General features: G+C 40.0%; 1 protein-coding gene across 3 annotated transcripts in view; it reads right to left on the reverse strand.

Annotated features, from left to right (window-relative positions):
• The window catches only part of SHISA9 (shisa family member 9), a 175,940-nt gene that overhangs the window by 16,499 nt on the left and 142,746 nt on the right, over positions 1 to 16,695 (reverse strand). For all 3 annotated transcript variants that reach the window (XM_088064125.1, XM_088064124.1, XM_005522898.2), the window contains one exon: positions 1,793 to 1,948. In XM_088064125.1, coding sequence (XP_087920251.1) covers positions 1,793 to 1,948 — 156 coding nt within the window. The remainder of the gene's footprint in view (positions 1 to 1,792; positions 1,949 to 16,695) is intronic.

A 16,695-nucleotide genomic window follows, 5' to 3' on the forward strand; every position in this document is an offset into this window, starting at 1 on the left:
TTGCATCTAAAACTTGGCCAGTGTGGTCTGGGACCAGTGTATCTGTGAGGGCAAAAAAGAGAGAAAGGATAGGAAGAATATAGGAGAAGCATGGGAAGATGGTGCAATCCCCCTGGAAGAAAATGTCCCTGAAAGTTATGTTTAATTTAGTTTAAGATTCTGAGAGGCATTATACAACTTCTGGAGCTGAAGTGCACAATCTTTCAAGGTTGATTTAATGGTATGGTTATAATCTAGCTGCTTTAAAAACTTGTACTCAGACACACAAGAAATATCTAAGTTCTAATTTCATAATTTTTTTGAAAGGTACATTCAGTGGCTCTTGGGTAGATGAGAGAAGTTTCTTAGAGTGTTTAATCTCTCATTTTCTTTTGCTTAAATACCTTTCAACTTTGATGATTGGCTTGACCTAAATTGACATCTGAAAAAGAAGCTCAATATCAGTGCGCAAATCTGTGATAATCACCACATCATTACACAGCAGCACCTTTTGAAGAAAGAATTGTGAAGCTTCTTGGTATTCAGAACCCAACAGAAAGCTATTAACCCTTGTTTTAATAAACAGATTTAAAATGCCGCTTGTAGGATACAAAACCAACAAGCTAAAGTAAAACTGAACTATTTGAGATGTGGCTTTGATGTACATTTTGTTAGAGGTCTGGTATCCTGAAGTGCAGATAAAGGCATGTCAGTTTGTGATGAAAATTTTTTCTGGCATGGTGAATACTCGATTCTTAAATCAGAAAGCTCTGAGCTGTTCTGCTCTTTTTCTAGATACGTATCTCTATCAGGAAATAGGGAGAGTGGCATTACTCTGAATTTATGGGGAAATGATCTTAACATCCATATATGAAAGCTAAGCAAGGGTTAGTGGGAAAAGACCCCCAAATTCTTAATGTATTATTGTCTAGAAGGGGCTTTCTGTCATTACGGGGTGTGCAGCAGGTATTTACAGCCCCTGAAAACTATTATAAGCTTAGACATTCAATATGAAAATTATTTTGAATTTTTTACTCATTATTGTCCTTTTTCCTCTCCACAACAGTATCTTTGAGTTTGTTCTCTCATTTACTTAAAATAAAATTAGTCAGACACAGAAATAAGCCACCACTGGGATCTTTATTAGGAGTTTTATCATGCACTAATTGTTTGAAATCACAAGATCCCAGAACATTCCTCTAGTGACCTACTAATGTACATCTTGCAGGGAATGTGAAAACTCTTACTTCAGAACTATATGAGTGCCTTCTCTTTTTGGAAGTATTTAGCAGGTGTGTAAATCATAAGCTGATGTTTTTCTATCTCATTTGTGTAGGAACTGGGGGAAATACACACCACAATGCATACATAGGCATATTGCAGGATATCTCAGGTTGGAAGGGACCCACAGGACCATCAAGTCCAACTCCCTGTTCCTTGCAGGTTCAAGGCATAAAGAGCTGGGGCTGAACACTGTGTGTGCAACACAGGTGAAACTTAATGAAAAATGTCCTGCAGAGGCATGGGGTGGTTTTGTGTGCATGTATGAGCTCACATTATATCATCACCAGTTCTTGCATGTAGTTTTCTTATCCCTTAATTGCAGTCTTCATCTTAATTTCTGTTGCATTTACAACTAACATGATATTCCATTTTAAATTCTACCATGGGATATTCAATACGAAATTCTGTCATGAAATATTCCAGATGAGCAAGACCTTGTTTTCAACTTTGAGGCAGAATGTCAGCTGCCAGCAGCCAAGTGCAACATGCTGAGCTAAAGAAGAAGTCATGCGTCGCGTCGCTTACTTACCGACTGCCTTTAGAGACGCGTACTTGTTAAGTTCTTTGCCTGGGGGCTGCTGCTCATATGGGTTTGTGATCTGTCCCAGGCTGGGATATGAATGTTGATGTGCCATCTGAGGAAGGAGGGGAGATGTTGGCATGACATTATTCATCTGTGGTGGATCTGTATTAAAAAAAATCAACAAGCATTAAGTAAAAAGGAAATTAGTCTTAAGGTTTTCACATCATTATTGATAGATTAGACAGAATATGCCCTAAGATTTACTACAATAAAACAGTGTTTATTACAAAGTGGGAGTTTGAGTACAGCAGACCTGTATTTTGAACAGTTAATGGTATGATTAAAAGCTGACAAGTAATTATGGAAATACACAATAATTTTTGTATAAAAAGATCTTTGAACTAAAAAATAGGTTTTCAAAACAATTGAACACCGACAATACTGAATTTGCTGCAGCATTAAGATACAAAGCAAAACATGGAGTTTGTTCCAAGTTAGACTGAATACAGGGCAGCAGAGTGGTTCTCTGCAGTAAAAGAGCCAGACTCATTTAAATTGGCTCAGGCTGCTGCACATTCACAGTTACATTGCTTTTAAAACCAGGAGCAGCTTTGTTATTTGCCCAGCATTATGTTGTGTTCTGCAGACAAGCATCACAGTGTAAAATGTGATTTTTTGCCTCATGACTATCATTAGATGATTTCTTCAAAGCACATACTTCGTCCTTACGTTTTCTCCTCTCCCCTGACATTGGGTATTGTAACATCATACCAAGATCATGTTTTCTGTAGCTGACATAGATAAAAACAGGAGCTAAGCACTGCTTATATACAGCTTTATGCCACCAATCACCCTATATCCTTTCTGAAATTTATTTGCTCCTTTATAGTACAGAATACAGCCTGTATACTTTTCTTACTAATATAAAATATATTTGTTGTTTCTAGTGTTCAGTTCCAGCCTCTAAAGCATAATTGTATGCTGTACTCAATTTGAAAATCTTAATTTCAACTGATTTCAACATGGTCAGTGTATCTTTTTTGCTGAGTCTTTCTCTAGGCTATGTAGGAGATATTTGGAGTTGAGTGGCAATTCTAGAACCTTCTCATGGCTTCTACAATCACAGACAAGCATATTTTTCTCGTGCAATGAGACCATGGCACTGTCTTGGTGACAATACAGTAACTCCCACAGCATTAAGCACAGCGTAGAGATCATGTAGACAGAAAGCTGGTCAGTTATGGGAAAGGCGGTTTATTGTGATGGATGGATTGGACCATTCTCCAAGTGCCCACAGGATCTGGCTGGAGCCAAATATCCCTGCAGTTTGCCAGGATTTTAAGGGAATTGAGCCACCTGGCTTTCCACAGCTCATTAATAAGCAGGAGCTCTGAAGTCAGTTAACATATTTACTGCTGGGAGAGAAAAAAACCCAAAGGTGTTTTTCAACTTCTTCCCTGTCTCTGGTGCCGGGTGCAGCCTCTGCTCTCACTGGGGCTGCCCCTGCCCGTGCAGATCTCCTTCCACCTCATAAACCTGTGCCTAAGCTGGGAGTGGACTCTGAGGTAATGGGACAAAAATGGTACCAGTGCTATCATCTAATAAAAGGATGATTCTTCTTGCTGTTACTGGTTCTTAATAAGGAAGAACTGAAAATGAGAAACTTTTCTGTTTCAGAATTCCCCAAAAACTATTGGAACACCTTTTGAATCTTTTTTGATAGTTTACCTAAAAAGGGTAAGTTGGTTAAGTCAGCAATTTCACAGAAACAGTTGTTATTTTAAGGAACTGTTATTTTGTAGTAAGTAAAAATTGTCAGTATGTTTCTGTTCAGTTCTAGTACTGGCATGTCTGAGACAACTCGGAGACTCTTAGAACAGGAGTTTCCACAACCCTGTACCATTCTCGTTCCACCTCTAGAGTACAGCTGAGGGAAGCCTCTTAATGGAATGGTTTGAACCAATGACCACTCTTTCCAAACCATCCATACCTTCCAAATATCCCTCTCCTCTGGCTGCATCTGTGAGTACACTTTGAGCAGGAATGCCAGCACAGCTGTATTTCAGTAAAGGGCAGCACTGAAGGTACCAGTATGGGTGGGACCTTCACTGTAAGGAAAGTGTCAACCGTTTAACCCTACAGTCATTAATTTTTCTTTTGAGTATAGCTAAATCAGTACTTCATGGATGTTACTATTATGAAGTTCCCTTGTGGCAATTATTATTCAATATGTCAAAACATCATGACTTCACTGAGTTAAAAATATTATGAGCACCACAGTCATTGCTGAAATGACTTCCAGCCATGGAGACTTGTAAAAATTATGTAAATAAGGTGTAGCCAACTGGGACTGGTTTCTGTATATGTTTCTTACTTAGACACACCAGTTTTATTCAGTTATCTCTCTAAGCACAGTGGAGAAAGTTACCCCAGGAAGGTACTGGGGAAGATGAATGAGGTGAACTTGGGCTTTTTCCTGATGTTTAGTGACAGACTCTGTTGATTCTCAGTTGCTGGGTTTACTGATGGCTCTGAGGTTTGCTCTCCTGAGTGTTTACAAAGACGTAAAGAAATGTTTTCAATATCTAGATCTTCTTTGACTTCTCTCCTGTCTTGTTAAAAGCCCAGAACTCTTAAAAATTGTGGTTTCAAATTAAAGACAGTCATACTGCCACACAGTGCCCCTCACTCACAGCCAGATGCTTACAGAAGACTGTCATCACATAGAAGACAGCTCAAATTACTAATTCAGTTGGCCATTTGCACAAAGGGAATTAAGCCAAAGGCCACCTCTGGCAACATGCATTTAACCATATTGAAGAATGATTCATGTTTATAAAGAGCTCCTAAGGCCTACTCCTAGGGCCTACAAGAGAAATCTCAGCTTGATAAATACATCTGTCTAAATCTGAATCAAACTAAATTTTAGTCTAAAACTGGCCATTGCTGGTGAATGTTGCATGTGTTCACAAGCTCACTAATGTGTGTGATCTGAGCCCTTAGCTTTGGTTTTCTAGAAATAAGTGAGCAAACAGGACACTTGTGCCATCTTATACTTAACACTCCTTCAGTCTCAGCAATAGTGAACAGGGATTCCCCAGGAAATAGGACATTTGTCTACAACTACTTCACAAGATGTTAGTGTGGAATCTGAGATTTTTTTTTCTGAAGTTGGAAAAAAATAGTGAGCTTTACATTTCAGGGAGGAAATAATAATCATTTGGATTCTTCAAAATATTTAGTGATACAAAGGATTGGTTTCAATAGGAAGAAAGTTTAACCACAAAAATCCTTATCAGCTTTATGAGTGACCCCTTGTGCCAAGTGAAATCCTTTATAAATATAAACTGAAAGTTCTGTGATTGGTATTTGCAAATAGCTGCTTCACTGAATGGGGACAACTTTAATCCAAAAGCTGTGGCTGTGCTCACAGATTATTTTTGGCAATGTGACACTGGTGTTGTCCACCACAGTATTCCATACAACCAGCTGCACTGTGCCCCAGCCAAGTTATGTATTTATTTTTAAAAAGCAGAGAGTATGAAAATCACAAAGACTCAAAAAACTGTTTGTGCCACAGCTTCTAGCATGAATAATCAGAGCTGATTAGTAATGGTGACATTGTAAAAAACCTGCAATATTCCCAATCTATCTTGTTTTCTGCTGAAGCGAGGAAATGCAATGGCCAGCCTGCTCACTAACCTTCCGAGACTTTGAGGGGCTGTTGTGGACAAAGTACTTGTGGTTTCCTCTCTGTCTTCCTCCTACCAGCCCAAAAGGAAGAGTTTGAAATATGTTGGAGCTCACCACACACAAGTTAGATGCCTGATGGGTAGAAAATGAGACAGGGTAAAAAGGAAAAATGAAAAATTTATTTTTATGCTGGAGTGGTTTTGACTGTAATTCCCTTAAGACTTCTAGGTATAGAAAAGCTGTTGGGAGACACATGGAGAAGAAAATAACTGGAATGAAGCTGCATCAAAACCAGTTTATAGGTAGAGAAAGGGGGGTTTATATTGCAGCCACCAACAGTGAGCCTTTGGAAATGTCTGAGGCCTTGGCTTCTGGTCGCATTCCCAGTCGCTGACAAATACTGATCATTACCTTATCTCTTTCCTACCTTAACCTATATCTCAGCAATTGAGGATATTACAGTTAATGCTTATTGCATTTTTCAGGTGAAAATGCTTTTTGGCACTTCCAGGCATCTCTGATTATGAATTTTGGAGTTAGCGTAGTGTGAATCACATGGCAATAGTGTTATTGGTCACTGTAATTATTCTGCAGTCTGTAAAATTAAGATTGTGTAATATCTGATTTACTTACTTAATTCAGGAACCAAGAAATGGGCATGTTAGCAAGTATTAAATACAAATAAGAACTCAACGTAATACCAGTCATAGTCCCACGTATGAACAGGGTAAGACAAGGAAAAAGCCTCAAAGCTGAGTGGTTTGATTTCTGCATTTTCTATAGGTTACATTGTGCGTTCACCTAGTTCGATTAATCTTGTCAAGAAGCTGCCAGAGCTATGGGAGACTCAGGGTTCGAGGAAGGGCTGTGAGGAAGCTGCAGCAATAATGAGCTTGTTCACTGCCTCAGAGCCAAGAGCCTGCCATGGACATCCCTTGAGCTCAGCCACTTCCCTCCTCCTCTTCAGGCATGGGAGAGTGAAACCTGCTCTGCAGAGTGGCCTGGGGATTCATTCCTTTCTGTACAATGAAGTCAATGATTCAGTGCTTGAGGAAAGGGAAAATGAACTCCATAGGCACAGAATGGAATCTATTAGGAAATGAGTGGTTACAGGCATCAGGAAAAGCACAAATGAGAAAGGCAATGCAGTAACAAAACAGGAGAGGGTGGGGGGAGGCAGGAAAGCAGAATGAGATTTTGCTATAAAAGCCACCTGCAGACACACATACAAAAGAAATGAGAACAAGACAGACAAAAGAAGTCTGGGAAGTCAAAGGGGAAAAAAGAGAAAATTCAGAGCAAAATATAATAATAGCTGAGCATTTTCAGATACTCAGGAGAAAAAGATATGCCCTGAACTAACTAAAATTGAAAATAACAGCTATGAAAACAGGAGAGAGCTGAGTGATTAGAGAATATCAGTACAAAATTGCTCCCCTCCCATCCTTAACTACACTTACATAAGAAGCATATTTGCTTCTTTGTTCTTCAGTGTAATATACTTAATTATAAGACCAGCTCATCCAGCATTGCGAATCCATACTCATATTCCTACAAACTTCACCAAGAGACGCTGCAAGGGCTGTTTCAGAAAAATCCCACATAGGGATCTGTAGGATTTCAACAACTTGACTATGGCTGTAATAATTCCTTTCAGTTTCTTCCTGGGTAATAAGACTGCTGTCCATTCAGGACTCCTGTTGGAGTGACACTCAAACCTTTGCCCTATGTATTTGCTCTTTCCTCCCTGTAAGTTGTCCCACTGCAATTGAACTGACCCCCAACAAAGGTTTTGTGTTTGTGCATTTTCTTACACCTTTGTAACTTTAGTATTTTGTGTGTTTGTAGATATTGCGATGCCACTGTCATTGTCTTTATTTACATTCTTTACCCCTTCCTTCAGATTTGCATTAGATGTTGTATTTTAAAGGATATTCTTATTCACACCCAGCCCATACAAGGGTTTGTTCTGCAGAAGATGTTGCATCAAAAGCAGGGTGCTATGCCCATGAGACAGTGCCCTGTTTGTGCACATACAGACACCCCTGCCGTGTGTGGTCCCAACAGCTGAACAGCCACTCTGCCCACACAAAATGTGTGAAAGGAAGCTGCAGGAGCCCCAGTGGTGCTGACATGCAAAACAGCCTCTGAGAGGTGTATGCTTATCCCTTACTCTAGGGGTTATTCCCAAAAACAGCAAAATAGGTTATGCCCAAAAGCTTATAAATTTGAACCCTTTTGTTTATGTTTGCTGTTAAAAATATCCATTGCCTTTTCTCCACATAGTTGAAAAAGGCTATTTCAGCTCTTAACAAATTAAACAAATTAATGGCATTCTGCTGCAACATTCTTCACAGTCTAGTAAAAGTCCTAAACTGAAAAGTGGTCCTTTCATCTAATCTTGATTTCTCTGCCTTGCAATTTAAGTGCTTTTATATTTTTGCAAGAACAGATGCTTGCAATCCAACTTCTTTATAATTCATAATTTTAAATGTTTTTTTACCACTTTTAAAATATTTCTCCTTTCTCTGGATTAATAATTTCACTACTTTCAATCTTTCCAATCTTTGATCATTACTGCTACCTTTTCTCAACACTTGTGGTCTTGCAATGCAACTTCTGGAATGAGGTTCTACCCTCAGTAATGCACAGAGCTGAGTTGTTCTGTATATAATGCTGTTATAAGTCATCCCTATATATTATCTTTATCCCTTAAGGTCTGCAGACTTTTTTGTTCTCTCATCAGTGATTCACAAGTCATGTGAATAAGCGTCTTGTCGCTTAATGTGATAGCTCTGAAACACTACATATTTTTCATGGCAATTTATGCTAGTCAGTGATCTGTTCTGTCTTTGCACCATATCACAAAAACATCCATGGAACACAGACAACCTACCCATCTAATCACAATCTCAGAAAATATCTGAGATGATTGGGATGGCATTTCATCCAGCAAAAAGTAATGTTTCAGTTAATGGAAGTGACAGTCTACAGCGTAAATGCGTGTCACCAAACATACTGACTTATGCTTCTCCCTGTCCTAGCAAGTCACTGTAGGATTCAGTCCCATCATGTTGGGATTCTCTGTGGTGCCACTGAGTGCAGGAGTCTCTCAGCACACTGACCTCTGATACTCTGTGTTTCATATTCACTTCCTGCACAATCAACCTCTTGCTCTGCTGCTGTCTCCCATGGCAAAGGTTGTGTGGTCCCTCACACACAGATAACCTCAGTGGGTCTCTGAGGATGAGCTTTCCTCCCACGTGCAGGAGATGCAGGAACACCTCCAGTTACACTGTCAAAGTGGAGGCACTGAACTCCCTCTGGCCCCGTGGTGCTGGGGCTGTGCTGGCAGCACACAGCACAGGTGGTGAAGGACCCCCACCCCTGCTGTGAGTGGCTGTGCACCAGCAGGGAGCACAGTGCTGGCTGACACCAAAGGAGAGACAGCATGGCAGCTCTTGGCACCTTGATCTCTTCTGAGACACCCATGAACAAGGTGACTGTGGGTGCAGTCTTCATAAGGAAGAATTATGATAGGGAGATTGATGAGCTGATGTTCACAGACAATGCCTTACATCTGGACATGGAAAAGAAGGTTAAGGAGCCAGGTCATAAAATCCACATTGCTTTGCCTTTGGTGCTTATCTTAGGAGGAGCTGATTTTCCTCTGGCAGGAGAGATGAACTGCAGAGATGTATCGGTGAGCTGTGTAGTGACAGCGCTGCTGTTGCTCAAGCAATGCCCCATGTCTGTTTCTAAATGTCAAAATTCCTAAGTTTCCTTCCAGTGCTGTGGAATTCTGCTGTCAGATGAAGGCAATGCTAAATACACACACTCAAAACCAGATGGACTCTTCGTTTGGACTACTTCTATCTGAAGTGAAGATGAAGGACAGCAGTAATTTTACAATACAAATCCTCCCCCCTCCACCCTTTAACTTTCCATCTACATCCTTCAGGCTCTTACCTATGTGAAACTCAGAGATTGTATTTCTTTTAATAATGATATAAGGGGTGGGTGAATGGGTGGGAGCGGAGTTGAAACATAAAAGAAGGAAAATCAATAGCAGTGTGACCAAAGAGGTGTGAGCTCCACTGCTATCTATGTCCAGCCAGGGAAGAACACTTGGTGTTCCTGTAAATGGGCCTTTTTCTAACTAAATGTGCTGCTATCACTTTATGTTTAAATCTATGGGAATTATATATATAAAATAAAAGAATATATATCTTTTTATATATATAAGATATATAATATCTTCTGTGTATATCTAAGATACATATATCATAGATATAAGAATCTTATACCTGTGAGATCTTCTGAACTCTTTTTGACAGGTTGCAAACGGGGAAAGAGGCAACTGCATCTTTGTGTATCAGTTAAAATCAAGACCTGTAGACTGAAGCTTCCCACTGTCTTCTAGATGAAGTCTGTGATGCTGTGAGGTGCTGAATTCTCTGTGGTCACAGGGATTTAGGAGATGGGGCCTTCATCATGTTTCAGGTTTGGGCTCCTTGTTTCTGGTTAGGCGCCAAGTGTGTAGGAGCAGAGTTCTGTGAAATCAGTTGGCTGTTTTACTGCCATCCGAGGAGGGTGGGAGTGGAATATCACTGGCCTTGTGACTAAACTGGCTGGAAGCCTCTCTCCTCTCCTTTTCATTTCCCCTGGGCTCCATGCTGTGCCATCACACTCACATCCTTGTAATATTTTCTGAGCTCTTGCTTTGCAAAAGAGCCACAGTCTGAGGTTGGTTTTCTATGTAGACTTTCATTATGTGGCACCGAAGCTCCTTTTATGAAGGTGATTTTTATGTCCTCTGGAGGTTTGCTTTTCCATCATAATTACTCACAACCTGACAGACTTATAATCCTCTGATAGGATTTGTGACATTGTAATCTTCTCTACAGCTACCCATTGTGGCTTCACAAACAGAGGATTATAACCTCTAAGGAGGCAATAAGCAGATGAACTCTGGAGATATCAGGACCCTGCTTTCATATCAATTTCCAGTGCTTGAGTTGTGGGAGGGCAGGGAGCAGTGCTGTGTTCTCACTCCTGCCCACGTTTCTGGCTTTCTTCATCTTCTTTTGCCTCAAGTAGCAGAGTTGAGAAATTAATTAAACCTACCAGTTATACATACTTTGAGCACTGCAAATATCCTTAGCTATGCAAAGTAAGAAAAGATAAATTCAGCAAATTTGACTTCTACAACAGATTTTTTTTTTTTTTTCCCAGAAGAATGTTCTTTATACTTTCCCACAAGGTAGCAGTTGTTTTACAAACCAAACACTCCTGTACCTTTTCCCAGAAATAGAGTCTGCTAAGGAGAAGCCTGCTCAGATCTGTTATTTTGACTGCTTTGTCTTTCAATTAAATTACTTTATTTTTAGCAATTAATATACTTTTACAAAATGGGAATGTGCCTGTCATTTTAATGTTATTCTAAATATTTGTATGGCTTGTTTATTGTTTTCTTTAACTGTAATGGTTTGAATACATTAAAAATTTCCTTGCTTCAGGCATCCAATTAATTTTTCTATTACCTATCCATATACCATGTAGTAACAGTTTAGAAGGAGACCAGACAGTATAAAATCACAGAAGCAAACTTCATGCTTTTGTTATTTACTGTTTTGTCTAAGCAGTAAGTTAGCAGTCCCTTGCCTGTAGCTTTTGGGTAACAAATTCCCTGCAGGATTCTCACATCACTGAGGGGTAAAAGCAATTAAGAGTAAGATTTAAAGACGAGTTAAAATAGGGAGAAAGTTGCTAATTGTTGTTTCCACTCAGCCAGCAAAGGTGGAGGACAATTTCTCCAGTGAATCATCTGGTTAATGTGAGGCTTAAGAAATATTGTGCTTCAATATTTATCTCACCTGAAGCACATCCCAGTGGCATCTTCTGTCCTGACACACCTAGCCCAGCAATGGAGATGAGCGTGCTTTTTTCCTTTATGGCATAATCTAATTTATTCTTTTAGAGTCTCTCTAAAGAGAAAATTCTATCAGGGACTAAAGTGAAGCTGTAACATCCAGGTATGGATCTCTCCTTTCCCAACCTGCATATGTTGTTAATGCCAGGTTGTTTGTCTGTGTTAAGCAATCCAAAGCTCAGAGAAAAAAAGACAGAAGGCCAGGGAAGAATTACAGTTCTGTTCTGATAAATAGTCATCATTTGTTATCTTTTAAAACAGCAGAGAACAAAATTTATTGTTTATGAAGTAGGTTGCATGTTCTCCTGTTGCAGAGACTCACAGGAAATATAAATGACTGGTTTTTCAAAGGATGATGACTATTTCTTGTGCTGCAGCATTTTACGTATTTTGAAGTCTCGGCACCACAGAATATATTTTAATTCTTCTCACATAGAATGATTATAGGTTTCAGAAATCCAGCCTTTCTGAACACATCTTTCTTGAGGTATGGCATTTCATGTCTTCTCATACGTCTCATATCTTGCAGGATGTCTACTTAATTATGCCCCCTAATATACAATTTCTTCTCTGGCATCAGCAGAGTTTTGTTGATCCATTTTTGCCTTCAACCCCCTAAAGCCCAGAAATTCTTTTATGTCAGACTGTTCTTCACAATGATTGTTCTTAAACACATCTAATAGGAATGCACCTTGTTTTTCATTGCATGTTTCAGTTTTTTACAATCTTTTGAATTCCAATTTTGTCCTTCAAAATCTTTGAAACACCTTCCAGCTTGATGGTGTTCACAAATTTAATAAGTATATGTACACTGTCCCATTTTTCTTATAACTGAAAATATTGGAGGCAGAATAAATCACTATGGAACTCCATTCACTGCATCCTTCCAATAAAAAATAGGAATCATTTGGGATTATTCTCTGAAATCAGTTTTCAGACAATTTTGCACCAACATTTTAGAAACAGCTTCTGAAAGCCTATTAAAAATCAGGATTTTTTATATCTACAGCATTCCCCATGCAAAGGGCCTGTTACATTGACATGAAAAGGGAATTGCTCAGGTTAAGCTCCATTTATTCCTGAGAAATCCGCATTAGTGGTTATTCATGACCATGTCCATTTCTATTCCATTCTCCCTTCCTTTCCCTTGTCCCTTAATTCATGAATTAAATGAATACTAAATTATTTTAATTGTGTTCTGTTCTAAGGCTTGACAACATACCTTGTTTTTGAGAGTTTTACAGAATTTCATCCACTGGGTGAATTCTCAAAGATAATCCCACATGGTGGGCCCAAGTCCTTTTTCCCAGTGTGCAGATGAATCCTTCTGGGCCATCAAATAGAAACAAAACATAATTTTTCCAGCAGCTCTTCAAACCTGCCCCTCTTTTCCTCAAGTGTGAGCCCTCCTCTGTTTTCTGATGGTGTTCTTTGTTAGTTTCTAGAAATTGTCCTTTTTTTTAGTGAATATTGATGTCCTGTCTTCCAAAAGGGACAATTTGATTCTTTGAATCTTTAGATGTTAACTTTCAATGACTAAAAATACATACTTTTTTTAAAAAGTAGTATTTTGGAGCCCTATCAGTTGTCTTTTAATTGACCCCAAACCTTATCTAAGCAGGCATTTATATGAGCCACAGTAATTCGGATTGGCCCTTTATGTAGAACAATATCCTAACATTTAGCTGCTTAGTTATGATGTGTTCTACATTGTTACTGCGATAATTTCTAGAGTTGAATTATTTTCTATTTACATAATGTTGTTTTATTCAAATAAATGCGCAAGAGTTTCAGGGGAAAATAATTAGGCAAGACAGCATCAGACAAATAACTCCTTTTGGGAAAAAAAATGAAATCTTTGGTGGGGGAATGGCGCATTCCTAAACGTCTCTCTGAGATTTAGCCCATCTCATTTGCACTTGGTCACTGAGGTGAATCTTCAAATCTGCGAGCAAAGCAGAGCGGGTGTGTCCCGTGTGAGTAAATCCAGAGCTGCTCAGTGCCCAGCTCCTGTTTTTGGAAGTAAATCACGTCCAAGCCTGTGGCTGGGGAATGCGGTGACCCTTGTGGGGAGGTGTGACTCGTCCCTCTGTTCCCCGGGCCTGGCAGTGCCCCCAGAGCAGCCCCGGCAGCCGCAGGCTCCGGGCGCTGCTGGGGCTGCAGGTGCTCAGCCCGGAGCTCCTGCTGGGAGCTCGCCACGCACCAGCTCCCTGCTCCAACACTCATTTACTCACAAGGGTTTCCTGGTGCAGCCGCTGATGACATTTCAGCAAGAGGTAAAATAACTCTGTTTCATGCTTAGGCACTAGCTACAAGAAGTAATAGAAAATGAAGAAACAGATTTTAAAATACACTTTCCTATTTGCACCTAAAATTGTGGATTTCAGAACCTGTCCTGAGGAACAGGGGACAAATATTTGTCCATTTTCCCCCTTGGAATTACCACCCAGGCATTTACTACGTGATGGGACTTACACTCTATTGTTTATTTCAGTTCATATTGCAATTTTTAAAGGAAATTAATATCATTTTACAAGCTACCATTTAATTTTAATATTACAAATAAGGATCATTCAAAACTGTGCCTTCGGATCATTTGATTTTCTCTATTGATAATGTACATATCCTTTTGAAGGAAGTGTCATGTAGATAGGAGACTGAAGGAAAAGGAGGACAGAAAATCCTTCCATAATTAGGACACAGGCAACCCTGTATCAACAGGAACTTTATATTCCTATTTAACATTTCAATAATGATCCCATTTTATTTTGAACCTCCGGACTTAAAAGACAACTGTGAGAGCTGCTGCCTCTCCCCTTGTGTTATTTTAGGAACCTCTTATGTGTAATTTCTATGATCAATAACATCCCTGCACATACCCTGACGTGCAGCAAAAAGATGGCCTAGTTCTATTTTTGCATTTTAATGGTCTTTTGCAGAGTGACACCTCTACTCTTAAAGAACAATGATGACTACGTCGCAATAAAAGAGAAAATCTATCTCCTTTGGAGAAGCAAATTTCAGCAGCTTTTAAAAAACTTCCCTCACCTGAACACACGTTGAAACTGTCCACCCAATTGCAATCTTTTTTGCTGAAATGTGAATATTTTCTTCTAAGTCATCAAAGTAACTGCAGTAGGCCAGGCACAGGTCCCTGTTCCTCAGGGAATGAGCCTTAATGGGCTACATGATCATGGGCACGTTGCAAAGGCAAGAATAACATTGAGCTGACAGGAGGAGAAGGCAGGAAAAGCCCTCACCTGTCCAGTGGTGGAATCAGGATGGATTATTCCTGTTAAGCTGAGCAGGTGGGCCTGTGGAGACTTCCCTGCTGTGAGCTGAGAGGTACCACAGGTGTCCCTGGTGGGGTGTGCCCAGGAGCACTGCAGCCAGCAGTGCTGCAGGGATTGCAGCCAGTAGTGCTGCAGGGATTGCAGCCAGGACACTTGTTCTGGGTCAGTGTCCCAAGGGTGTGTTCCTGCCTTGTACATCCTTCTCATCCTGCCGTGCCAGAGGGAGCCCTGACACCCACAGCTCCTCCTGCCAGGGAATTGTACTGGCGTCAGGTTTCTCTCAGAGCCTTTTCTTTTTGTTTTGTTTATTTCTGTTCTACACTAGCCTAAGTTAGACCTTTTCCTGTGTCTTTCTCCTCCCTGTGATGTGTACTGTGGGGCATTTCAGCCATGTCTTCTCTTGTGTTTATGGCTGGCTGTGCTGCATTGCCCTCAAAAACATCTGCATACAGGTGTCTGTGCTGTCTCAGGGAGGCAGCAATAGGATACTGATCTAGGAAAGTATCTCCAGCCTAATGTTTTTCCTTCCACTTTAGTGTGTGTGCAAGTTGCCTCCATAAGCTCCTTCTTGGACAGTTTCTTTTCTTTTTTTCTGGAATTAAAAAGGACTCATTCCTGAAGTCTCTCTGCTGGTAGGCTATTCCTTTTATGGCCTCTATTTTCTTACTATTCTCTTCATTCTTTTCTCTACTTCATTAGGAACTAGTCTATTGTATAATTTTTAAGCTGAGGCAAAAGTAAAAAAATGTAGAACTGTTATTTTGAAAACTATATTATTTAGTGTGAAGTTTTGATCAGTGCTCAGGCTATACTTTGCTCTTGGTGGAACTGACACTTTTTAAGAATGGCAGAATCAGAAAAATTTAGAACATTTCCGAAGCTCTGTCTGAATGTGTTTTATGAACACCTACTTTAATGGAGTTAGGCCAATATTTATAAACTGAATTTCAGTAGTTCAGCACATCTTCAGTAGTGGTACCTCAGCGCTGCTCAGTTCACAAATGTGCTGCTGCTGAATTAAATTCACAGTACCTTTTCCCTCCTCAGCACAGTACACTGCTTGTATTTATTTGCATTTCTCATGACCAGTGTGCCCCGCCTCACACGGGAACCCCATACCCCAGGGAGCACATCCCACCCCATCCATCTCCTTAACCTTCCTGACAAGACCAACTTACCAGTTTCTCTTTCAGAGCTGTGTTTTATAACGTCACTGAGATAAACAGCCCCTTCCACAAAAGCCACTGAATAAAAATGAGTTGTTAAATTGACTCTCAGTCCCTTGCGAATGAACATGGGTTGCTTTTGCACAGAAACCTTGAAGGTAGAGTGGTTGTTATCCCATAATATTTCCCTCAGCTCTGTCTTTTATTAAGCCACAGGAACTTCATTTCCATCTAGCATATAACCACTCTCACAGGTGTCTGTATTCATGGTATTATCATTCCTAAATGAGGCAATGCACTGAAGACTGACTTCTCTGTCCTGGGGATTTTTCTTCCTTTAGCTATAATCCAAACAACAAGCTGTTGTCTTACAGTCCTTTACCTCTCAGCAGGGTGAGTTGGATGGGTTTACAGAATGTGAGGAACCTTTCAAAATTGGACCTTTTCCCTCCTGATGAATTGATACTCAAACAGTAATACTGGGTGTTGGATTTCAAAAATTTGTTACAGTGCCACTACATCAAATTTAAGTTCCTCCAAGAACCATGATTAGCTGAAACAAAATGATGAATAGGGGACTGCTAATGATGCTAATTAACAGTGCTTTTGAACCCAAGTGCATCTTGGCAAGAGAACAACACCCAGGACAGATTTTGAGTGTCTGCCCAGCAATACCTGCCTGAAGTAAAATGTCTTGGAAGTCAGGCTGAATAGGGGACAGTTTATAGCCCTTTATAATACAACCTCTTCTGTCATGTCTGTCTCCTTATTGGCTGGACTGTTGTCACCCACTGGTCTTTCACACTACAGTTCTTCATCTCAAAA

Source organism: Pseudopodoces humilis, chromosome 18 (assembly GCF_049639895.1).
Source record: "Pseudopodoces humilis isolate 2021_Gansu_Grassland_sample_001 chromosome 18, ASM4963989v1, whole genome shotgun sequence".
Classification (NCBI taxonomy): Eukaryota; Metazoa; Chordata; class Aves; order Passeriformes; family Paridae; genus Pseudopodoces; species Pseudopodoces humilis.